The sequence below is a fragment of the Mustela nigripes genome, chromosome 5, assembly GCF_022355385.1.
Source record: "Mustela nigripes isolate SB6536 chromosome 5, MUSNIG.SB6536, whole genome shotgun sequence".
Taxonomy (NCBI): domain Eukaryota; kingdom Metazoa; phylum Chordata; class Mammalia; order Carnivora; family Mustelidae; genus Mustela; species Mustela nigripes.
This window is the reverse complement of record NC_081561.1, coordinates 135,557,751-135,582,567: the sequence shown is the minus strand read 5'-3', so window position 1 is coordinate 135,582,567 and position 24,817 is coordinate 135,557,751. Positions and strand designations below refer to the sequence as shown.

The following is a 24,817-nucleotide window of genomic DNA, read 5'->3' as shown; positions in this document are numbered from 1 at the left end:
TGCAATCCGTGCCCTCTGTAATACCCACCACCTAGTACCCCGACCTCCCACCCCCCACCTCTTCAGACCCCTCAGATTGTTTTCAGAGTCCATAGTCTCTCGCGATTCACCTCCCCTTCCAATTTACCCCAACTCACTTCTCCTCTCTAACATCCCTTGTCCTTTAGTATTTTTAAAAAATTTTTAAATACAATTAACTTGTTGCAGGACCTGTAGACTGGCCCGGATTTGGGATTAGCCTGTGGACTTCTTTTAAGATGTCATTGACATTGGTTTTCTCTCATCTGTATCTCCTGTAAAGGGAAGTTAACACTAGAGACTTGCAGGAATTCGGTTATCAGCTCTAAGGAGCTGAGTGCTTCACAGGTGACCGTGGTGCCTTCTCCCATGTTCCACGGGAAGCATTCAACAGCTTCTGCTTGTTCTGTTGTTAGTGATAAGAATCTCCAGTTCAGATGGAGTGAGCGTACTCTAAATGTCTTCCAGTGACTTTGGAACACTTAACGTTTGCCCAGGTGTTCTTGTTTATACAAAAGAAATGTGAGTTATTACAGGTAGTGCTATAGTAAAACTTTAAAATAATACAATAATTTTTAATGTACAGATTAGCTGTGATGGTTCTCTGTAGTGCTTTCAAAGACCAGTTGAAGACTCAGCTGTGAAGTAGTTTTATAGAAACACTCCTTTCCCCAAATCTTGAGAGACCTTTCATAATGATCTTCCTTCCAACTAGCATTTTTTTTCTTAGCATTTTTTTTTCTGAGGACACATGTAAAGAGAGATATATTTAAGCTCTTGGTGAAAACTTTTCCATTCAGAAAAGGAAAAGCAGATGCCCTTGTGCTGGGCTGACAATCTAATGGATTGTCATTTCCAGAGTGTGTAAAAGTGACAAAGAAAACCATCATATAGAGAAATACCTAGAAGTTTTTAAAAAATGCTTCACATCAGAAGACGGGTGTGTAGAACACTGAGGACTGAAACTATGTATCAGTGATTTTCACTGCATTTCCTGTTTTCCAAGGACTAGTAGTGTTTCTAATTTTGGCCACCAATTTTATATATCAAAATGTACAAAAAAATCCAGAATTTCACAATTTTACTTTGAGGGAGAAGTCAGACCTCTTAAGTTCCTAAATTAAAATGTTTCCATTCAAGTTAAAAGATCATTTAAGTGTGAACATCAGTAAGATTAGTGCTTCTTTGTTATGTCCTTGTGATAAACTTTTCCGTTAAAACTGAAATAATACTTTAACTTTTCCTTTTTTTCTTCTTTCTCTCCTACTTTTTCTCACTATTTTTCTCTTCTCTTTCATATACTTTTTTCCTGCCATTTTTCCATTTTGTTTCTTTTCATGGCCGTGTCTTCTATTTAACAGAGGCATTACTATCAGAAAATGTAGTGGAAGCTTGGCCAAGTTGTACTCTTTTCCAGACCCAAATTTTAGTCTCATAGAAGGTCACACCAGGCAGTGTCAGGAGGAAAAGCTTAAAATGTGGTTTAAAGACCTTCACACACAATGCCAATTAATAATTTCAAATGTAGTCATTTTTTTTTTTTAAACAAAGAACAGAATGAGAGTAACCCACACAGTTATTTTGGGCATCACATAAAAATCACAACAGCTTAATGGCAGGTTCTATTTGGCAGTACCACAAACCTTGATAAAAATTTATTGTCATTTTTGAGAAATTGTTCCTCTGGACCGAAGTGTGAAATTCAAGCCAGCAGACTTAAATCGGTGACTGGATTTAAGCTTTATTTTGTTTAAAACATCTTGAATATTTTCCCACTCTTTCAGAGGTGATTTATTAATTTAAACCAACATAAAAAATAATATTTATGAATTAACTTAGGTTAAGAGTGATTTATTGTAGCAAAAAAATGTTAGGTTTGGCTTTTTTCTTCATTGATCAGAAACAAAATCGTCTTTTAATTATTATTGAAAGGAAAGGAAAACACATTTTCGTTTTGTACAAAATATATATTTCAGTCTTGTTTCCTTCCTGGGATTTGCTTTGATGCCAACATAAGCAGGCAGGCCATTTTAGAGTTGTGTTTTTAAGCAACGGATCATTCATTTAATATTGTTCCTTAAAAAAGTTAACATCTATGGATGAATAAGATAAATTTAATTCCAGTGGCTGGATTTTAGAATCATATTAAAGACATGTCGAAAGGATTGTTTATGGTTACCTTTTCAAAGAAGTAGAGAGAGAAATCCTTAAATAGTAAAATTAATGATGTTCTCCATACTGTATAAAGGACCCGTAACTCTAGTAATCACTATATTCCATTCTCTGGTTAATTATCAAAGCTGTCAAAATATTGACAGAATTATGAAGTGGAAGTGAAAGCACAATATTAAAAACAAAAATGATTTCCTCAGGCTACCAATTGCATGAATTTCTAATTAATACATCAAGAAAAAAGTAGCCTCATGATAATTAAGGAGAGAAAAATACATAAATCAGTACTGACTCATAGCTGATTACAAAATAACTGACAATACTATCCTACATTTGCCAAGTTTTTAACAGCTTAAAGATGTTTTTCATGTTTATTATTTGGGGATTTTCTTCACTTTACCCTCCAAGGCCTACATATCTACATCTCAAATTCTGGAGATACGCTTCTGAATATAAGAATGCACCCATGCTTTAATATATGACTTCTCACATTGCCCAAACTTGGGATTTACACCCTTTCCACAAGTCCCATCTGGGGACTCGCCTCCAACACTGTGCTGGGAGTCAGTAGGCTCAGGAGGCTTGAGGTCTCATCCCATTTCCTGGCCTCCCCAGCTCTGTAACCCAAGACAGGTTGTGTGACCTGATCTCCCATTTATTCATCCATAAAATGTTAATAGCAGGCTCAGCCTGCTATACTGAGCTTTCCAAAGTTTCCAATGGCATTAAAATGTAAGTGGGATTATAATGTATGATTAAGGATGATCTCTAGAACGTTGCCTCGTTGTATTTTCTTTCTTGAAGATTTTGTACTGTTATAAATGCACATCCCAAAGAAAGTAAGAGTTTGACTCATTAAAAAAAAAAAAAAAAAAAAGCCCATAATCTTTCAGAATCACATAGAATCTGAGAGAAAGAAAGGCTAAAAGAGATTCTGATTTTCTGTCTGAAGAAACAAACCCAGTGGCAGTTTCTAACTTAAAAGTGGCACAGCTTCATAGTAGCAGAAATGTAACTAAACTCAGATACCAAGAATACCATCCTATTGCATTTTATCCTTTGGCCTAGGACTATTTTAACTTTCCCGACATGAATTTAAGAATATAAATCATATTACCATTTCCCACATATATTTCTTTTCTTCTAACTTTTTGAAAAGAATTACACGTTATCATGTCTCTATTAAGTAATCAAATTTGGCTTAAACTTGGGGGGATATCAGGCTGTCGTGCGTGCCACAGAGGTCCATAATAGAACAATTTAAAATGACTATTTTAATCTTTCAGGATCTAGAAGATTTGATTAAAGCAAAAGAAAAAGAGGTGGAGAAAATTGAGCAGAATGGACTTGCTTTGATTCAGAACAAGAAAGAAGAAGTCTCTGGTGTTGTCCTGAACACCCTGAGGGAGCTCAGGCAAACATGGGCTAATTTAGACCGCATGGTAATATTGCTGGAGGAGACTGGGCTCCAAACATGTCATGGCATTTTAGTTTTCCTAAAATAACTGAGTAAATAGTGATGGAACCTCTACATTATCTTTTTGTATTAAGTCTACTTCATTAACTGAGATTATTATTTATGTGTGTGAGAGAAAGGGAGAGCACGCATGCATGTACAGGGGGAGAAGCGGAGGGGAAGCGGACTCCACACTGAGTGTGAAACGGAGGGGAAGCGGACTCCACACTGAGTGTGAAACCCAACACGGGTTTTATCCCATCTCCCCACCTGGAAGATCTGACCTGAGCCAAATCCAAGTCAGATGCTTCCCGGCTGAGCCACCCAGGCACCCCTATTAACCTCTTTTTAAAAATAAAATCTAGCTTTGGCTATTTCCTATCATAAACCATTATTATGATGTACATTATTATGAATTATTATAAACATTACTCTTTTAATAACCCCAGGATTACATTTAGAAGATTAAGGGTGACCTTTGGGAAATCCAAAGTAGAGGTCTTTCCAAATGACACAGACCAAACTAAGAGCCTGAATTTTCTGTTGCAGATAAGTCTCAGGAAAGAATGTTCTTAGATGTTTTGTCTTAAGATATAAATTTGAGTGTGCGTGCATGTGTGTGTGTGTCTGTGTGTGTTTGAGAACGTGCATATGTGAGATAAAAAGAGATGGAGGAGAATGAGGGAGGAGATAGCTAGCTAGCTAGCTAGATAGACAGATTTTTATTTCATTTCCTGGGACCAGACTGCCTAGATTTCTCTTAGTCCAGAAGTATGATCTTGGGTGATTTTCATAACCTCATTGTGCCTCTGGTTTTTTATCTATAGGATGGGAATTATAATCACACGCGTCCCATAAGGTTGTTACAAGGACTAAATGAGTTAATGCATTTAAAATAATAACAATGTATTTAAAATAATAATATATTTCCAAATTAAATATATTGATCTTCTATCATTTTTATATTTCATAGATATATAGCATATATATTACATATATTTACATACAAAGGTTGTAAGTTACCTTTTAAAGCATTTTAATTTAGACTGAGTGATCAAAATTCACAAAAAGACATACATTTCATTGTGGCCATCTCTCAAGTCTTTTTTTTTTTTCTCATTTCTTTATAATGCCTGAAACCCTGAGGAAGTTCTTATATATTAATGTTTCCATCAGTTAAATATGTATGCTATCACTTTAAATATTTAAAATTTTAAATATGCAATTCTAAGAAACACCTATCTCTTTCAAAAGGTTGGACAATTAAAGATACTGCTGAAGTCCGTGTTCGACCAATGGAATAATCACAAGGTAGCCTTTGACGAGATCAACAGCTACCTCATGGAGGCGAGATACTCTCTGTCCCGCTTCCGTCTGCTGACTGGTTCTTTAGAAGCAGTACAAGTTCAGGTAGACAATCTTCAGGTAAGGAATGAATGTAACCCATCTTGATACTCTTGTGAATTTGAGAAAATTTAAAAAAAAGCAAACTTGAACAGCACCCTGGAATGTTGCTGTATATTGTTGGCATTTAATTATTTTTAAATACTTGAAATTAATCCTACCTGCTTTGTTTGTAACTTTTCCCATGGGCACCAAATTTCTGGATTGCTGTATAACTAAATGGTTTTTAGTTGCTATATAACTAAACGATTTTTTAAATTCTGTGATATAAATCTCCCCATGAATACATTTTATAAAATGATTTTACATCCAGCCAACCTCCTTGATCTATTGCTGCTGCCTTTATGTCTTCCCTTTCTCTCTTTATCCTGCTTCTCCAAACATATTCTAAGGGAACAAAAAGAAAGCAAAGAGAAAGATAGCCAAAATGGTAAACGTGTAAACTATTAACCTGTTTTCCTTTCATTCGGTTTAGTATCAGTCGTCTGTCCGATGCGTGCACATAAGCCTCTTTTTCTAACACTTCCTGCTTAGTTTCCTGGGTGCCCGTCATCACCGAACTCATGCAGGATTGAGGCTGCTGTTTGACTGTGCAGAGCACTGTCTCCTACCTCAGGCCCCTGCCTTCAAATCAGCTGCTGCCCTCACTGCCCTGCACACCACTCACTGACTGGGCGCTCTCTCACCTGTGGCCGCTCATTCTCCCTGGCTAGCTCATGCAGACAGGGACACGAGATGGGCAGGGTAGGCCCTCAAGGGACGGGACGCCAGCAGGAGCCCAGCATGTGCCCTCCGGACGTCCGTCCACTTCCCTGGCTTGGCTATGAAAGTCTCCGTGTTGCTGAACCTCATCCACACATGCTCTGATCAGGGAATGCCTTTTCTCGAGGGTGGCATAGGAGGGAGGAGAGATAAAATGTGTGTATCCACAATTTCTTTAAACCTTAAAGAGTTGTTGTAGATACTGAGAATCATTAAAACTTGCTTTGAGACTAGTAAGTCTGAAAACAGATTTTATGATTTTGAGGTGATTAGAAGTACTTTTTAATTTAGCCTGTTCTGTATTTAACACCAGCACATGCTGTCTTAAGATATGAAAGGGTTTTGATTTGATGGCAATCAGATAGTCTTAAATAGAACTGGGTTTTTGTAGCCTCCGTCACCTATGGGGTTTTGTTAAGAACTGAGTCTAGCCCTCCAGCAGTATTTGCAGGGAAGTGCCTTTCTTCAAGATCCTTCGCTAGTCCTTGGTAGAAGACTGTGCCAAGTCTGTAGCCTGTGTAATAAATATTCTTTGGAAGGAAGAACACCCAGAGATAGAACTTACAAGTGGTACTCAGGAAAGTTAGGACTTCTTAAGGTCTGATTATCTGGAGTTTCCTGTAGAAGAACTCTAGATATGTAATAAAATGGGGACCAGGGTTTTGACTTTGAATAGCAAAGAGATCCAGTGAGACAGACTGCGTCCAGATCATGGCCCTAGCTTCCTACTAGGAGACAGACAAGGGACTCATGTGAGCTTTCCCAGCAGAATTCCAGATGCTACTGTAAGAACGTTTAGCTGTTAGGAATCTCTTTTCACACCTTTGAGAACCAAATTATAAAAGAAGAAACAATGATTGAAAGAAAATTTACAAAGCATCAGAACAAAATCATGGTTTATATATTTATATGTACATAGTTATAGAAATAGCTATAATTTACTTTTAAACAATTATTAGAATTTACATACTGTCATGTCATCTGTGGCACTTTTTTTTTTTAATTTTGGGGCAGAATCTTCAAGATGATCTGGAAAAACAGGAAAAGAACTTACAGAGGTTTGGCTCTGTCACCAACCAACTGTTAAAAGAGTGTCACCCGCCTGTGACAGAAACTCTTACCAATACATTAAAAGATGTCAATATGAGGTATGGAACATGCTCATTTTGCATTGTTATGCATTATTTATATCACAGCCTTATGACAAATAACCACAGAATTAAGGCATTTTGAATTTGAGCTTTCTACATTCTATTCTACTCATGTTTCAATTTTCACAAATGAATTGAAGGTAACTAAGTGTAGTGAAGAGACTTAGAAATAGATGAACACTGCTGTCTACCCAAAGATTACCTCATTTCTATTATCTGCCCTTGAACTGTGAGTGGGCATTGTGTCAAAGAGAAATGAGACATCTCTGAATTATTCCCATATTCACGTGAAGCAGGATTGTCAAAAATAAAAGAGCAAATAACAGCATTTGGTAAGAGGTGCTAATCTGCCCGTGAGTGTTGGCTATTGTTTCCAGATGGAATAACTTGCTGGAAGAGATCGCTGAGCAGCTGCACGCCAGCAAAGCCCTACTTCAGCTTTGGCAGAGGTACGGGGACTACTCAAAGCAGTGTGCCTCTGCGCTGCAGCAGCAGGACGACCGAACCAATGAGCTCCTGAAGGCGGCCACCAACAAGGACATTGCTGATGACGAGGTTGCGACGTGGATCGAAGATTGCAATGTATGTTTGGCGACTCTAGTGTTCCCCCCGCCCCCCATGCCATTCTCAGCCATCTCAAGTTTAGCAAGGCCAGGGCTGATGTGTGCAAGCTTCTGGTATGCCTCAGTATGTGGGACAGCTATCCAAAAATGGTTTTAAGTACCAAAGAGCCTGCTGGGGTTTCAGAACCCAGTTAGTTGCAGATGTGTCTGATTTAAGAGGTCCCTCCCCCTGTTTCATTTTCACAGATGAGCTGTTTTCCCATCTTTCCTAATGGCACACCATCCTTGTGAAGATTTAGGTTGGTTGTTTTTACACATTTGCCAGTTAAGAAATAAGAGAGTATGGAGAATAATGTTTTATCTTTTAAAAATCCACCGTGAAAGGTATTACCTAGTTAGGTCCATTATTTCTTATGTAAGCATCGACATAATTATTTCTTCTAAGAATTTAATGGTGGAAAGAAGTCTTTCTCTCCTGATTTACTGGTGTGCCTCTTTTTAATAGCTTTTTAATATTTCTTTTTTTTCACTGAAGTTGCCAATAACCTACTTTAGGTTTTCAGAAACAGTCTCTTGTTTCACCCATTACATGGTTCTTCTGCTTCTCCTTATTTGTCTTTATTTTAATGAACTTGTTCCAAAGATCTTCTTGTAAACTTTCCCAAATCAGTTTATTAGAATTAAGCAGGTTATAAAAAGCACATAAATCTCAACCTATTTGGGGCGCCTGGGTGTCTCAGTGGGTTAAGCCTCTGCCTTCGGCTCAGGTCATGATCTCAGGGTCCTGGGATCGAACCCCGAATTGGGCTCTCTGCTCAGCAGGGAGCCTGCTTCCTCCTCTCTCTCTCTGCCTGCCTCTCTGCCTACTTGCGATCTCTCTCACTCTGTCAAATAAATAAATAAAACCTTTAAAAAAAATTTCGACCTATTCTAATACCTTCACACAAATACTAAATAATCACTTTAAAGCTAACATTTAATACTAAAGATAGCATAAGGCTTTTTTCTCCTCCTTCCACATAGTTTATCCTTAAAGGATTTGTCATTTTTAATTTTCACTCCTCTTGAGTTGATACATCACACCTATTTTAGGGGGTAGTCCTCCAAATTATTTCTCTGAATTGTTCTAAGATCTGTGTCAAGGTCAAAGCTTCCTTCTGTTTGTTTTTCTCCCTGTCATAGGCATCGCTGTCTAGCTAGAGCAGGCTCTGCTCTTTCCACCATGTCGGGTGGAGCACCAGCAACAGGGAGAAGAACCAGTCATTTGTCAGCTCTTAGCGGTAGATGGAAACCAAGAAGCAGAATTTCCACTGGCTTAAATTTTGAGCATTTAGGAGTGTCCCACCAGAAGTGGAGGCAAGAGAAGCCATGGAAAAGGGTGGAGATGCCGTCTGCTTCTGTCCCTGCCCACCAGGGCCATCGCTGGGGTTCCAGGCTCCCCTGAGACAAGAGGGTCTGTTGTAACCATTATAATGCGACCATGCGTGTGAAACACGCTGTTGGCGAACTCAGCCACTGTGTGCGCAGAATTCAACAGGAAAAGGCAAAATGTAGCGCTCTGTTTTTTATTTTGATTTGATATCAACTACATGAAAAGAGAGGAAAAACATGCCCAAATGCTTCCGGTTATTGGTTCTTCTTGTGGATGTGCCTTCTTATGTAGGTTTCCCTGCACTTCCCCCCACCCCGTGTCCTCGTGTCCTACCATGAACCTTTGTGGCTTTTATTATAGAACAGTCCGTGTTTGTCTAAAAATGTTAACACACATCCATTTTCAAAAATCAGATTTAATCCCTCATGATTTTTCTGCGGGTGAAGTGTATTTAGTGTAATAATTTGACAAGTAAGAATTGATTGTGTCCGGATGCGTGGCCCTTTGCTGATGATCAGTTTAAGGAGTGCTCTTACCACGTTGTTTCATAATGGGCCTATTTTCATCATCTGTAGGATCTCCTCAAAGAACTGGGGGTAGTGAAGGATTCCCTATTTGTTCTGCGTGAGCTGGGAGAGCAGCTCAAGCAGCAAGTGGATGCTTCAGCGGCATCAGCCATTCAATCCGATCAGCTGTCTTTGAGTCAACATCTGTGTGCCCTAGAGCAGGCTCTTTGCAAGCAGCAGACCATGTTACAGGTATGTTACCGACCTCATATTCCACATGTGTTGTCAATTGGCTTTCTATAACATCTGAGCCTAACCACAGGAAAAGAAAGTTTTCTCATCATTGAGACAATGCCTCGTTCAAGACCAAAGAATTAAAAAGCAAATGAACTTGGAAGTTCCAGTAGGGACAAGGGAAGGTGGGAGTCTTGTACTGTTCTTGACAATGTAATTTTGCCCCTAAAAGCAATGCTTCTTTCTATGGTACCGGGTAAAATACATCCAACTAATAAATACCAAGTGGCTTTAGTGTTGACATTCCTATTTATATAACAAGTTTTTGCCAAGAATAAGAGTATTTTTCTGTTTGGTAGTATATTTTAAAAATAATTGGTCAATTCATAAACAGTATCTAGGAGTAATTCTGAGTTTTCAAAAATATTTTTTACATGAATGAAGAGAAGGAAAGTTAAGAAGAAAAGTTAAGTCATGTAGCCTTATGGCATCTTGAGGATGGATACTTGACACAAAGATATGAAAAATAATTTCAATATCCAATTGCCCTTTCATTAGATATCTAAATACCAATTTTCTTTTGTGAAAAAAATAAAGACTGGAGTTCTTGACTATGAAACCTTTACCAAGAGCTTAGAAGTGTTGGAGGCCTGGATAGTAGAAGCTGAAGAAATATTACAGGGGCAGGACCCAAGCCACTCATCTGACCTCTCAACCATCCAGGAAAGGATGGAAGAACTTAAGGTAAGTACATTCAAATCCTAGGCCTAGATCTTCGATCTTTTGCCCTCAAAGTCGTAAGGAATACTGCCAACTCCCAACATTAGACCTACTTTTATTTTAAGCTCACAGAGAAACCCTTGCCAGCTCTGTTTTCCTGCCGTGTACACACACTGATTTCATGCTCTGTGTTGAGAGTCAGCCAGGGGCAATCCTAGGAGTCCGGGTCACTCCTCCCTCCCACCTCTCGTCCCTTCCCTGGCCCAGTGGATCCCCTCGAACTTCCCGTTTCCATCTCTACCCTCACCCACTCCTAGACAAGCCCCCAATGTCTCGGACCCCAACAGTAGCCTCCAGGGTCCTCTCTGCGGTGACCCCAGCCCCTCCAACCCACAGCTACCATAATGATCTTTTTCTTTTAAAGGGTTTTACTTAATTATGAACTGTTTTAAACACTCAAAAATAAGTAAAATGTTAACAAAAGACACACCAGTTTTATCGTATCATTCCTCTGCTTCAGACCCTCCACGGGTTCCCACTGCTCTCAGGGTAAAGACCAGTGTGGACCATCACCCCCCAGTGGACCAGGCTTCCATCTTCCAAAGGGTCTTGTCTTCCCCACTGGTCATCTCAGTGTCCGCTACCGCGCTTCCTAGCCTTTGCGTGCATGACGTCACCCCTTGCTGGAATTTGTCAGCTCCTGCCCACCAAACGCAATGCATTTGGGGTCATTTTGTTCAATGTCATTCTCTGAAGAAAGCTTCCTCTTTTCTTGAAGCTCCCCCATGTAACACTTTGATAGCACACTATTTTTTTTCTTCAAAATATTTTACATACCATTTTAATGACATTCACGGGATTAGGAGACGACTCTTGTGGATTAGTATTATCGGCGTAGTATCTTCTGTCCAGAAGCCCCATGAGAAGGACCACTGCCTGTCAGTTTCGTTCACTGCTGATATCTACCCATGACAATACTGCCATCTAATTGTTAAGCTTCTGACTTCAACAGTTGGAAAGATTTATTCTGTCTTTAGGGTAATGAGCCTGAATCAGAGCCTGTGAAGAGAAAATACACACAGCCAAGGATGTCCTCCCATTTACCTCTTCCTGTATTCCTAGATGGAGTTACGGGTGCCCACACATAAACCAGAAAAGACCGTTTTGTCCTGTGTTTGAGGAGAGGGAGGAGCCCTGAGAGCACAGGACGCTTTGTTAGTTGTGTCTCACCAATTTCAGGGTTGGGGCCAATGACCTAAAACTGAAGATTCCAGGATATTGGGTGTTGCCTTCAAAGCTCAAAGGGGATCTCACTCCATCTAGCAAGTGCTCGGTGGCTCTTACTTACCCAGCTCTACCACGTACTGGCTGAGTGGCCGTGAGCAATTTACAAACCATTTCTGAGCCTCATCATTAAGTCAGAATAAGTCAGAATACTCATGGTACTTACCTTAGGGGATTATTTTACAAATAAAATGAGTTATTACCTGTAAAGCTCTCATGCTATTATTTGATTCATTGTAAGTGCTCAAGAAATGTTAGCTCTTACTCTTATAATGGTTACCATTATAAATATTCTTATTGGTAATAGATAATAAAGGAGCAGAATAGCCTAGACAGATGGAATATAAGGGTCAGAAATATGCCTTTTCAGTCATCAGCATAATTTTCATCCATCAGCAAGTAAATGATTCATGGGAACTACTAAACGTTCGGTGGGAGGGCGTGAGGAGCTATAGCAGCAGGAGAAACAGGTTAGGAGACGCCACTCTTCTTTATTGGCAGCTCTGGAGATGACAAGTCAATGGCCCAGAAATGCAGGGAGACCAAAGACCTGCTTCTTCCTGAAATCAGCAGGTCACTGTGAAGTTTGAAAGAACTCTGCGTTTTCTGACCATAGTGCTAAACTGACTTTTAAATCTTGTTTCCAGGGGCAGATGCTAAAATTCAGCAGCCTGGCCCCTGACCTAGACCGTCTGAATGAGCTTGGATACAGGCTACCGCTGAATGATAAAGAAATCAAAAGGATGCAGAGTCTGAACCGACACTGGTCTCTGATCTCCTCACAGACCACAGAGAGATTCAGGTGGAGTAACCAAGGGATGTTTGGGCCACTCTGATACACCAGTAGACAGAAGTGCATGGCTTGTGCGTACTGATAAATTCCAGGTCTTTCCAGTGGCACTCACCATTGAACTAGAAATGGTGAACTCAGATTGTGAAGTGGTTTCCCATGCTTGATTCATGAAATACTGTTTTAGCAAAAAAAAGAAGGAACTCTTTTACATAAAACTATATTAAAGGTACATACATAATTTTATCAATCTGAAAACCTACCATTTTATTTGGGGGGGAGGGGGTGGTGGTGGTTGTTGTTTTTGTGTGCTGAAATCCAGGAGAAAACCTACCATTTTAAACTTTTATTCTTTTTGAAACATTTGCTACCTAACATTGAAAGCTTTGTGGTGGTCCCGTTAGAATCAGAGACAGAGGATATTTTCTAATCTAATTTTACATATTGACAGGGTAAGAACTAACAAATGACACTGTAATCGTGTTCTTTTTCCTTTGTTTTATCAGTAAGTTGCAGTCATTTTTGCTGCAACACCAGACTTTCTTGGAAAAATGTGAAACATGGATGGAATTCCTGGTTCAAACGGAACAAAAGTTAGCGGTGGAGATTTCAGGCAACTATCAGCATCTTTTGGAGCAGCAGAGAGCGCATGAGGTAAGGTATGCCGGTAGGGTTTGGGGTAATGAAACAGTCTTAGGGAAAGTCTGTGCACTGCCACGTGGAGGAGTTCAGGCACTGTTTATTGTGCTGAGTCTGCTCTGGTGTAGGCACTGTTGTGCCTTCTTTCTTAAGTTTTAGGTTTCTGTATCTTAACTATAAAAATGTGGTGCAGTTCTTTGCTTCCATTGCTGGTTTTCCAAATGTGTTAGGCTTCAATATCCTGCAATGTATACTACTAGAAGGGTGGTAAAAGCCTACTTATGAGGGTGTCGGGGGGAATCAGGGGCGTGTGCGGAAGGAATACAGAAAGACAATTTTCAAATTCAGTTACATGCTATGTTAATATTGCCAAAGCTAGTTGCTTAAGAGATTTTGCTTTGATCACAAGTCTTTGATAAATGAAAATTGAGTGTTCTGTAAAAAAAAAAAAAAAAATCCATATTTTATACTTGGAAATCAAGCTATCAGATGTATCCGAGAGTACCTCTTGATCAAATGGCATTATGATTATTTCTAAGGAAACACCAGCAAGAGAACTAGATACAAAAAGCAAATTAATTAATTTGCTGCTTGTCTCAATTTTGTTGCTCACTGGTGTAAGCACATCGGCCCATGTGTTTCTGAAGTATATACAAATGGAGAAATAGGATTTACCGAAAAGCAGAGAAAAGCTTAAACGAACTTAAAAGAGAATGATACTAAAAGTTTTTGCTTAAATTTTAACAATAAAGACTTTAAATATGTATAAGGTATTTTAAAATCCAGTTTTATCAGTTTGACTAAAGATGGAATAAAAGAAAATGAGTTAAAACTACAGTGAGTGCAGAGGAAGGTGAATCTTCTTACACTGTGGGTAGAAATGCAAACTGGTGTAGCCACTCTGGAGAACAATATGGAAGCTCCTTAAAAAGTTCAAAATAGAACTATCCTATGACTCTGGAATTGCACTACTGGGGATTTACCCCAAAGGTACAAATGTAGTGATCCGAAGGGTCATCGCACCCCAGTATCTATGGCAGCAATGTCCACAATAGGCAAACTATGGAAAGAGCCCAGATGTCCATCGACAGATGAATGGATAAAGAAGATGTGGTGTCTGTTATATGCAAGGGAATACTAATCAGCCATCAAAAAATGAAATCTTGCCATTTGCAACAAGGTTGGAACTAGAAGGTATTATGCTAAGTGAATAAGTCAATCAGAAAAAGACAATTATCATATGATCTCCCTGATATGTGGGAATTTGAGAAACAAGGCAGAGGATCATAGGGGAAGACAGGAAAAAAATGAAACAAGGTAAAACCAGAGAGGGAGACAAACTATAAGAGACTCTTAATCTCAGGAAACAAACCGAGGGTTTTTGGAGGGGAGGAGGGGGAGGAGAGGGAAGGGGTGGCTGGTGATGGACACTGGGGAGGGTATGTGCTATGGTGAGCGCTGTGAATTGTGTAGGACTGATGAATCACTGAAACGCCTGAAACAAATAATATATTATATGTTAATTTTAAAAACTTAAAGGATAAAAAATTTAAAATAGATAAGGGTAAAAAAAATGCATTTTCCTATACTGCAGGATTTCACATGTATCCAGATACAACTGGAAATATCTTTCAAAGCCTTGCTAAAGCCAGAATTTTTGTGGAAGTTACTAGGAAACTGATCCCTAAAATTGGGAACTCTAAAAACATGTTTTTCTGTTTTTTCAAATAATAGTTGTTTCAAGCAGAGATGTTCAGTCGCCAGCAGATTTTGCACTCAATCATTATTGACGGGCAGCATCTTCTAGAACAAGGTCAAGTTGATGACAGGTAGGATCTTTGATATTATGAAGAAAGGTTTCAGTGAATTAGTCATTTTCTTTTTAATGAGCAAATTAGAAGGCATATGTCTAATCTTCCTAAGGCAATTGTACTGCAATGGAGCCCCAGTAATTGGAGAAAAGGCTCGTCTGAATCTCTGAAACGACTGAGTATTGAATCTTTTTAAAGAACTGCTATTATATTACATGAAGGACATAAAGTAATTGGAAATCACCTAGTCAGCCTTCTCCAGACTTCTGCAGGAGACTGGAATTAATGAATAGATCAGAACAAATTGTATCAATGATGTATCAATGGTTTGTAAACAGATGCTTCTAATTCTCTCATACAGTTACAGAAATTATATTCCTCAAAGGAGCATAGAGATCACTAGATCATCGTTATTACTTATTGATGAAAACTTGAGGCCCGGAAATGCAAACTGATGGGACCAAGGTCACTCAGGGTTTTAGTCAGGACCAGCCAGCTGGGTTTCCACACCAGGGTAATTCCAGTTCGGAAATGGTTGCTACCTTAAGTCAGCTGACACTCTGACACACTGAAATCCTGCTTCCTCTTCATTTGCTTAGAAGATGTCCTCTTTATTTAAAAATGAAGAGGTAATCTAGCTCCTCTTTTGACTTCCCGTATGTGAATTACTGATCTCGTACTATATTTACATTTCCTAGGGACAGAATCTAATCTATCCCATCTGCTTTATATAGTGATATTTGGGGTATAAACCTCATTGATAACTTATATATTTACATAAGGACATCTTTCCCATATTAAAGACCAGTAACTTGATTATAATTAACTTACTATTTTTTCAAAAAAAAAAAAAAGAAAAAAGAACATAAATCACTGTTTTCACTAAAAGGGTTTTTTAAATGTTTTAAAGCAATTTCAGTTTTAAGTGATATTTCTTTGGAGGTAACATGAAAGATTTTCACGGTTAAGCTTGGAACAACAAAATGCGGTACCATATTTACTCTATTCAAAGGAAGCCAAACTTAAATGTGAGCTTTACTAAGAATTTAAGGCCTTCAAAATAAAACAAATTCAAATGCAATTAATGTATTCTTTGCTTTATCCTCCTTTGGTCAACTCTGTAACAGTATTATAAAAGCCAGTAGGCAAAACAAAATTCAAAATTCATGCACAAGCCAACATCTATTAAATTGTAAATGTTAACAGTTAAGGAGAAACTCCAAAGAGGGGAAAATGGGAGGTTTGGACTGAAGATAATTCTGAAAGTTGCAGAAGAAAAAAAAATTTCAGATTAGAGCACGAAGGCCCCAGATTACAAATGTATTGTGTCTTAAAAGTTGTATAAGTTTTGTGTTTTAGAGTTCAAGTTCAGCCATGTGAACAGGCTCCTCATGTGTTGAGGACTTCCTCACCTGGGCTGGCAGGTGGCTCAGGACAGTTGGACTCTCCAGAAAGTGAGGACAAGAGCTCCTAAGAGATCTTGGATAGTGGCCTGATGGGAAAAGCAGTGTGGGGGGCACTTTTCCTGTGGTCGGACAGTCTCAAGTCCTGCAGTGAAAGAAGTTTATAAATAAGTTTGGTCCTCGCTTTCTTTTTTTAAAAATATTTTATTTATTTATTTATTTTAATTTTATTTAGTTATTTGACAGAGAGTGAGAGCACAAGCAGGGGGAGAGAGCAGGTGGAGAAACAGACTCCGCCCTGAGCAGGGGAGCCCAACGCAGGGCTCTGGGATCATGACCTGAGCCAAAGGCACATGCTCAACCGCCTGAGCCACCCAGGGCCGTGGGCCTCATTTTCTTCCCCCCCCCGTAGCACTCGCAAGATGCGGTCACCTGCTGCATACACTACTTAGTGGGCCCTTTCCCACTGCATCTGCTCCCCTATGCTCCTTCCCCTCTCGCATTCAGGGAGGGTGTAATTAGTGAGCTTACAGATACACCTTTAACCTGTGCTGAGACATGAAACTGTTTGCCAAAAACCAATAGTTATTCATTTAAAAAATTACTAGAAAAAGACCTGGTAAAAGATCATGGCATGACATTTGAAAGCCTCTGCCTTAAGTCACACCTCAGGGCTTATTAGCATCATCAAGGGTATGTACACTGGCTGCATCCGTGGCTGATATGTAAATGCATCCAGGGTAAAGCGTTTCTTCCCTGCATCATTATTTCTGCACCAGGGATGAATTCAACCTGAAATTGACACTTCTCAGCAGTCAGTGGCAGGGAGTGATTCGCAGGGCCCAGCAGAGGAGGGGTATCATCGACAGCCAGATTCGCCAGTGGCAGCGCTACAGGGAGATGGCCGAGAAGCTGCGTAAATGGTTGGTTGAAGTGTCCTATTTTCCCGTGAGTGCTCTCGGAAGCGTCCCCATACCACTGCAACAGGCAAGGACCCTCTTTGATGAAGTGCAGGTAAGGTGCGAAACACACGCTTCTGAAACCTCTTGTCCGTTTCCACTGCACACCTTACTCTCGCTTCAGTTCTTCACAAGGATCCTGGAGTGACACTGGAGTGAGGACGATCACTATTCCAAAGTATCAGCAGGAACTACAGTCTGATTGCATGACAAAGGCCTTATTTAATGATGATAGTCTGGTGGGCCCAGCCTCTCACAGACCCCGTCCACGGTCCACACCAGTGCCTCTCAGCAGTTCACTAACCAGCATGGAGGGAAGGGCGGTGGCCGGGAAAGGAGCACTTTGCATTGATTATAACAGGAGCAATTTAATTGTGTAACTTGGGTATTCCAGAAAAGATAAAAGTCTCAGTCCTGTCTGAGCTCTTGGTCCCTTCCTGGTTTGGCCCCTTCCTTCCCTCTGCCCAGGAACCGGGGCCTCCAGTCCCGCAGACAGTTCCCTCCCAGCAGTCCGACCAGTCGTCCCTGGTGTATTTCATGTCGCCTCTTGCTTTCGAGGTCATTGTTTGCTGCTTCTTTCTCCTGGAAGACCTCATTCACCTGTAGCTCCGTCTGCTTCCTACCAGCATGGAAGGGCCAATGTGCTATCTTCCAGTCACCTCTACCTCCCGAGCTTTTAACTTAACTATATTCAGCTGCGTTTTAGACTTATAAATATACATGTGCAGCATAGGCATAACACACCCCGTGAGTTCCCACGGAGCCTGTGATGTCCAGAAGAGCCATGTGGTAGTCCCATGTCCCATGTCCCCAATTTGAGGAAATGTCATTACCAGCTGTCTGGTCCATCAGTTAGGAACCTCAGAGTTGCTCTAGAGCTTTATTCTTGTTCTCTCCCTCCCCATTTCTAATAACTCCCAGTTTCCATCCCTACTGGCACTATGTCAGATGAGGGGCTCTTGGTTTCTTACCCACATAGACAACAGCTCTCTACCCTATTTCAGTATCTCCAATATATGCCCTTTTCCATTCCGTCTTCTACCCTACTGCGGAGGGTTTTAATCCAAACACATCGCTTCTCTGCTTAATATTCTCCTGTGAATCTCAGTCACTTTCACTGTTAAAAAAATTCCCGTGCAAGGTGTGATCTTGTATCATTCTCTGCTACTCTTTCGCATGCCTGGCCCCTGAAAACTACACCAGGGTCCTGAATTCATCCTCATGCTCTCATATAGTAGCTTTGCCCGTCTTCATTTCTCTGCATGGAAGGACTCTTCTCCGACTCCTGGCCTTTGTCATACAAGGTTCTTCTTAGCCTTAGTATGCATAGGTCCTCCAAGACTCATGAAGCCTTTTCTCTTTGAGGAAACCTGTCTTGCATCCATGTGGGTTAGGTATTTGAGCACTGGTCTTTCTTGGAAGAGGGTTGTTTGTATGAAATGAACACCACAAACAGTTTTTTGCAGAAGAAATGAAAAGATCCTAATAAAACTTAAAACAAGTGAAACATGGGGCAGGATGTTCCCTATGCATCTGTCTCCTCGAGCAGTTCCCATATTGCGCTGTGATTGTATTTAATTTGGGGACAGAAATTAAGCCTCTCCCTGTTGAATTCTCATTCATTCATACAGTGCTGCACTTACGTCCCAAGTGCTAGTCCATGAATGTTGGATAAAGAGGGTATACAATGTATGGAAAACCATACAGTCACTTAAAAACATTGTAATGGGGACCTGGTAAAGAAAAGAATGAGAAAGTAAAAAGCTGTGGTTCCTTTCAGTTTAAAGAAAAAGTGTTCCTGCGACAGCAAGGCAGCTACATCCTTACAGTGGAGGCGGGTAAGCAGCTCCTGCTCTCGGCCGACAGTGGGGCTGAGGCCGCCTTGCAGGCAGAGCTCAGTGAGATCCAGGAGAAGTGGAGATCAGCCAGCACGCATTTGGAGGAACAGAAGAAAAAACTGGCCTTCTTGCTGAAAGTAAGTGCTGCTCTTTCCTCCTATAGACGTGATGCAATTTCAAAAGCCACGTAAGTAATGTGCTGCTCCCTCCTGTTAACTTTCCAGACAAGGCAAAGATTGTTAAGTCCTACCCTGAAGTGTTTTGATCCCATGCCCTGTGTCTTATTTAAGACTTTGTCCTGTCTTGCACGAACTAGAGAAGTTTCCCAATTTTCAGCAATTTGTCTTTCAGAAAAATCCCCCAACAAAGTAGTTTTAAGTCTAATAAGGCTGTCCAAGTGATAGATTCTGATAAATGGCCGGTCGGTGCCGAGCCAAGAGCCATGTGATGATTTTATAAATCCAAACAGGAATGCAAAGAGTAGATTCCACTCCCTGATCTAAGACTCTAAAGTGGTTTTTAAGATTGGTATCTCTTATTTTACAGCAGGGAAAAACCTATCCAAGAGGACACTCTTGATTTCATCTTAGTTTCTCCAAGCACGTCGCTATGAGATAAAATTGAGGAGGTATATTAAGCCTTTAGTTGGATACAGAGAGCATACTGAATCACACCGCAAGTTTAGAGAGATGTAGCTTTATCCAACCCCCTCCAACAGGATGCTTTCTCCCTCACTTTTCGTAACCTTACTCAATGCATAATCAGAAGGCATTGGAAAAAGGGCATGGTTTCTGAAGTCAGATCTATCCAAGTTAAAATCATAATAAACCAAATAACCTGGTTAACTCAACCTATCTGAGCCTCAGTTTCTGCCCCTCTAGAGTGGGCACGATTACCCCTCCTTTAGCCAGCATCATGAGGATTTAATGAAATCATGAAAGCAAACAGATGGCACAGGACCTACACAGACTGAGCATGTGATAAATGATGGTCAGTGTCACTGTTGATATCATTATCAGATCAAAGAGTGAACAGAGTAAATGGTGAAGTTTTATATACATTGGTAGTTTCTAACTCTTCAACAAAATTATCGATTAAAGTTGACCTGCCATGTTTTTGGATCACAGGTACTAACTAAAGGTAATGGAATACATTTTGCTTTTATAATGCTTCAAGTACACACCCGTTGGGTTTATTCTGCTGAATTTTATTTAATAATATATTACCTTCTGTGTAGGATATAATCAGCCAAAAATGCCACTGAATATTTGTTAAAGAACTGTTACTTGCTTGCAGCACAATTCAGCAGTAATACAATATGTCTGATTCTTTTTTTCTTCTTTTTGTGCTTTCAGGAAAGGATTAAAAATGCTGTAACTCATTCTGTAGAGATCATTTTAATCATATATTTTTCTTTACTTGTGATGTGATTTTTGGACATATTCCCAAAACTTTAATTAGGTGAAATGGCTGAGTCACTGCGTTTGCTTTTCTTGCCAGTCTGTTCATTGGTGTGTAAAACATACACGTTGATAGATGTTTGCAGACCATGACATTTTGTTGTTTCCTTGTAACTCATGTAATAAAAAGACTGGGTTGTAGCTTTGGAATCTAAACCATCCTTGGAAAGGGGAATCCTTATTCTTCTCTTGTTCAAGTTTGTTATATTTTAAATCATTCACTAGGACCCATTTGCCTAAGAAGGAATTTCTGAAGCTAAACTCTAATGTTAATGTCATTTTTCTTTATTTTAGTATATCTTTACATCATAGCTATAATGCTTATTTAATTTTAGCCCCTGATTTACTGCTCTGAGTCCGTGTGCCAAAATACAGTGATTCTCATTCTGTGACCTTCATGCTCACCTGCTTCACTATGGCCTCTTAATTTTGTTGTGGAAAATAAGAAACCGACCTTTTCTCCTTTAGGTCAATGAACATTCACTGATGACATGTAGATAGGTTTCAGAATGTGTGATGATTTCATTGAGAATGCTGTTCTGTTTAGTAAGAGGACCTCACTGTGCTTAGCATTGATGAATTACTTGTAGCCTGGGAACACAGAGATACTTTAACAGAGGGGAATGGGAGCACATCTGACCAAGACAGACAGTTTGTGTTTTTTCTGGTACACAGAAACAGGGAATGTGGTTATGCACTCTAGGAAGTTCCCTGAAGGAATTTAAAGATAAATGAGACTCTTGGGCCAAAGGCTCAGTTCAGTTAGAAACCAGAAGACCTTTTGAGTAGGGAGGCACTTCAGTCAGCACTTCTGACAGAAGAAAGTTTTGGTCATAGCACCTATGGGTGGCCTGTGCCAAAAATAAAACATCAGGAAAGAAGAGAGAAAGAGCCCAGACAAGAAAGGACTGGTGACAATGGAAGAGATAATGTGAAGGAAAAGGTGGCATGATTTGGCACCAGGCTCGCTACTAAAAGCAGTTCTAGTTGTCTGCTCTTGGAGCGCAGTCATTTAAGTGGTGGGGAGCGGCCACCGTGAAGGGTTACTGGCAAGGCAGGGGAGAGGAATGGGAGGTCGTAGGCAAAATTAAGGAGATTTGTTGAGATGAATTTAATTTGAATTGTCACTGAGACACTAGATAAGAGTTCATTTGTAGATCTAATGCTAACAAGAAGCAGGTCTCCATTATGGTTCCTATTATTTTTTTTCTTTTACTTAAAAAAGAAATACACGTGTCTGATTAAAAAAAAAAAAATCAGGTAGTAATTAAAGTATGAAGAGTGAAACACAAAATTTCCCCTATAACACCACCAAATCCTCTAATTTTCCACAGGGGTAAACACGGCTACGAGTTTGGTGTGTCATCGTCTAAAACACAACCACATGATGTATGTGTTCTCTGTCACTCTGTGGAGATCTACCAGTCCACACCGCCATGCTCTCCACGAATAACCTGCTGTAGCCTTCCTCAGAGCTCTCATTACTATTGGACATACTTGATGTCTGTTTTTAAAATTTCGCCTTATCTCTCCGCTTCCACTTATTGTTTCGGGTTTTGTGTGCTGTGTACTCAACCCTCTGGGATGCACGTGTCTGTGCCTTCAAGACGAGACCCACCTGGTACCAGCCTTTGGTACTTGGGATTCTGCTTCGGTAACAAATCAAATGTATGTGCCACATACTGTTCATATAATGAATTGGATCAGAGTCAGGGTTATATTATTTTTTACTCTTCATCCTGAAAGAGATTCCATATCCTCTTTCTTTTAAATCTCTTACAGAGCATTTGACGTTGGGTAGACACCTTATGGATGGGGTTAGGAAAGAGGCAAAACACTGCGATTACCTCTTACCTCTGCAGTGATCCAAATGCAGATAACATTTTTGAGTACCCGTGATATTCTGGGCCTTGTGTTTGAGTGTTCATACCCATTGCTTCCTCCAGTCCTCCAGCCTTTATAGAGTTTGTGGTTTGCCCATTTTCGCAGGGAAAACCGAGGCGCAGTGTATTACCTGCTACAAGTCGCATAGAGGGAGCAGAGAACTCAGCTGTCCTGCTGCTGCCTACATGACGATGGATGTGGACTCCCCAGTGAATCCTAACTGTTTCTCTTGGATTAAAGAGAGGGTTTTTCTTTTGTTCCAGTTTCCTACCAAAGCTTAAAAAAAAAAAAAAAATGAATTTCTTTCTTCTCCCATTGCAGGACTGGGAAAAATGTGAGAACGGAATAGCTAATTCTCTGGAGAAGCTACGAACGTTCAAAAAGAAGTTTTCTCAGCCTCTGCCGGATCACCATGAAGAGCTACACGCAGAGCAAATGCGCTGCAAGGTAAACTGCGCCTGCGCTGAGCCGTTAGCCGTCACTTGCCTGTGAACTTGGTTGTCACGTTGCCTTTGAAAGCACAGCGCAGGCAGGCCTCTCCAGCTGCAAACAGGAGGGTGCAGGTTCCCGGCTGTCGTGTTCGGGCAGACAACTCTGGGGAGACCCGGTTGTTGTTTTATTGCAGTTGATGAAATTGTAGACCAGTTTATGGATTATCTTGAGAAATATAAACACAGCATTAAAAGATATTTAAAAGCCGGGTCCAAAGCAATAAACACGATCTCTTTAAAGCATCTACACTGGAGAGTTATTGTCGCAGACTAGTCTAGTTCGCAGAGAGAAGCGCGAGGCTCAGCAGCTTGGAAATCCCTTCGGGGAACGCCCTCTTCGGTAAGGAAATGGGGAACTGTAAATAGCCAGTCTCAGGTATTGCATGGAGACACTAGTCCTTCAGGGACTCAGGGCCCCGACTGCTTGAAAGTCACGATCCACACCACAAGTCGCAGCTGGAAGCGGATCAGGGGCGAATACAGACCCCTCCCTGCATCGTGAGCTTGCTGAGACCCAGGGATGTGGGGGCTCTAGGATGTGTTCCATTCATTCCTGTATTGTCAAGTGGAGTATCCACTAGCCGTTCTCTGCTGAGCGATAGGCAGATCTTGTCAAAACGACCTTAGCGAATGTTTTTTTTCTCCCCCAAATAATACATGTCCTTGTGTTTCCCAGTCGTTTGCAAATTATTGCTGTGGAGTAATGCTGTGAAAACTTCACAGATCCTGGGGTGCCTGGGTGGCTCTGTTGGTTAAGCCTCTGACTCCTGGTTTCTGTCTGCTCAGGTCATGATCTTGTAAGTTGTGAGGTCAGGCTTCATGCTCAGTGTTCAGCAGAGAGTCGGCCTGAAGATTATCTCCTTCTGCCCCTACCCCCACTCTCTCTAAAATAAATAAATAAATCTTTTGAAAAGACACTTCAAATACTTAAGTGATTTGGATTTTAATCAGAAGGTCTCTGCTCGGGGCACCTGGGTGGCTCAGTGGGTTAAGCCTCTGCCTTCGGCTCGGGTCATGATCTCAGGGTCCTGGGATTGGGCCCCACATCGGGCTCTCTGCTCAGCGGGGAACCTTCTTCTCCCTCTCTCTCTCTGCCTACTTGTGATCCTTCTCTCTCTGTCAAAAAGAAAAAAAAAAAGTCTCTGCCTTATGCTGGCTATGAAGTCATAAACATTAAAGAAAAACTAATTTTTTAAAGAAGTCTTGAAATCACAAAAAGCATGGATGTAAGAATTTTTCTTCAGTATCAGAATTTAAGGATATCCTTTGAAACTCAAAAGAGGCAGATTTATGGGGCACCTGGGTGGCTCAGTCAGTTAGGCATCTGCCTTCGGCACAGGTCATGATGCCAGAGTCCTGGGATCGAGTCCTGCCTCAGGTGTCTGGTTCTCCCCCTCCCATTCCCACTGCTTATGCTCACTCTCTTTCTCTCTCTCTGTGTCAAATAAATAAATAAAATATTTTTTATCACATTTTTTAAAGATTTTATTCATTTATTTGACAGAGAGAGAGATCTCAAGTAGACAGAGAGGCAGGCAGAGAAAGAGGGGGAAGCAGGCTCCCCGCTGAGCAGAGAGCCCAATGCGGGGCTTGATCCCAGGACCCTGAGATCATGACCTGAGCTGAAGGCAGAGGCTTAACCCACTGAGCCACCCAGGCGCCCCAATAAATAAAATCTTTAAAAAGAAGAGACAGATTTGGGAAAAATAAATCTTAGGTGGCATCACGGATGATGGCAAGTGAGGAAAATATTATCTTGAGATGTAAATTCAGAAGTATGCAAAGATTAAAAAGTTTGTTTTAAGTCTGTGATAGTAAATTTCTAACAAATGATTAAAGAAAACCGTGACAAACAGAAATAGGCATTTATTAGTCTCCTCTTACGTGGCAGTGACTATAC

General features: G+C 40.5%; 1 protein-coding gene across 13 annotated transcripts in view; it reads left to right on the top strand.

Moving 5' to 3' along the window:
* Positions 1-24,817, top strand: part of SYNE1 (spectrin repeat containing nuclear envelope protein 1) — a 464,771-nt gene that overhangs the window by 366,617 nt on the left and 73,337 nt on the right. For all 13 annotated transcript variants that reach the window (XM_059401283.1, XM_059401282.1, XM_059401288.1 and 10 more), the window contains 12 exons: positions 3,477-3,632; positions 4,901-5,071; positions 6,827-6,960; positions 7,341-7,545; positions 9,474-9,656; positions 10,236-10,382; positions 12,290-12,444; positions 12,939-13,086; positions 14,806-14,900; positions 17,065-17,299; positions 19,025-19,219; positions 22,748-22,873. In XM_059401283.1, the coding sequence (XP_059257266.1) occupies positions 3,477-3,632; positions 4,901-5,071; positions 6,827-6,960; positions 7,341-7,545; positions 9,474-9,656; positions 10,236-10,382; positions 12,290-12,444; positions 12,939-13,086; positions 14,806-14,900; positions 17,065-17,299; positions 19,025-19,219; positions 22,748-22,873 (1,950 nt within the window). The remainder of the gene's footprint in view (positions 1-3,476; positions 3,633-4,900; positions 5,072-6,826; positions 6,961-7,340; positions 7,546-9,473; positions 9,657-10,235; positions 10,383-12,289; positions 12,445-12,938; positions 13,087-14,805; positions 14,901-17,064; positions 17,300-19,024; positions 19,220-22,747; positions 22,874-24,817) is intronic.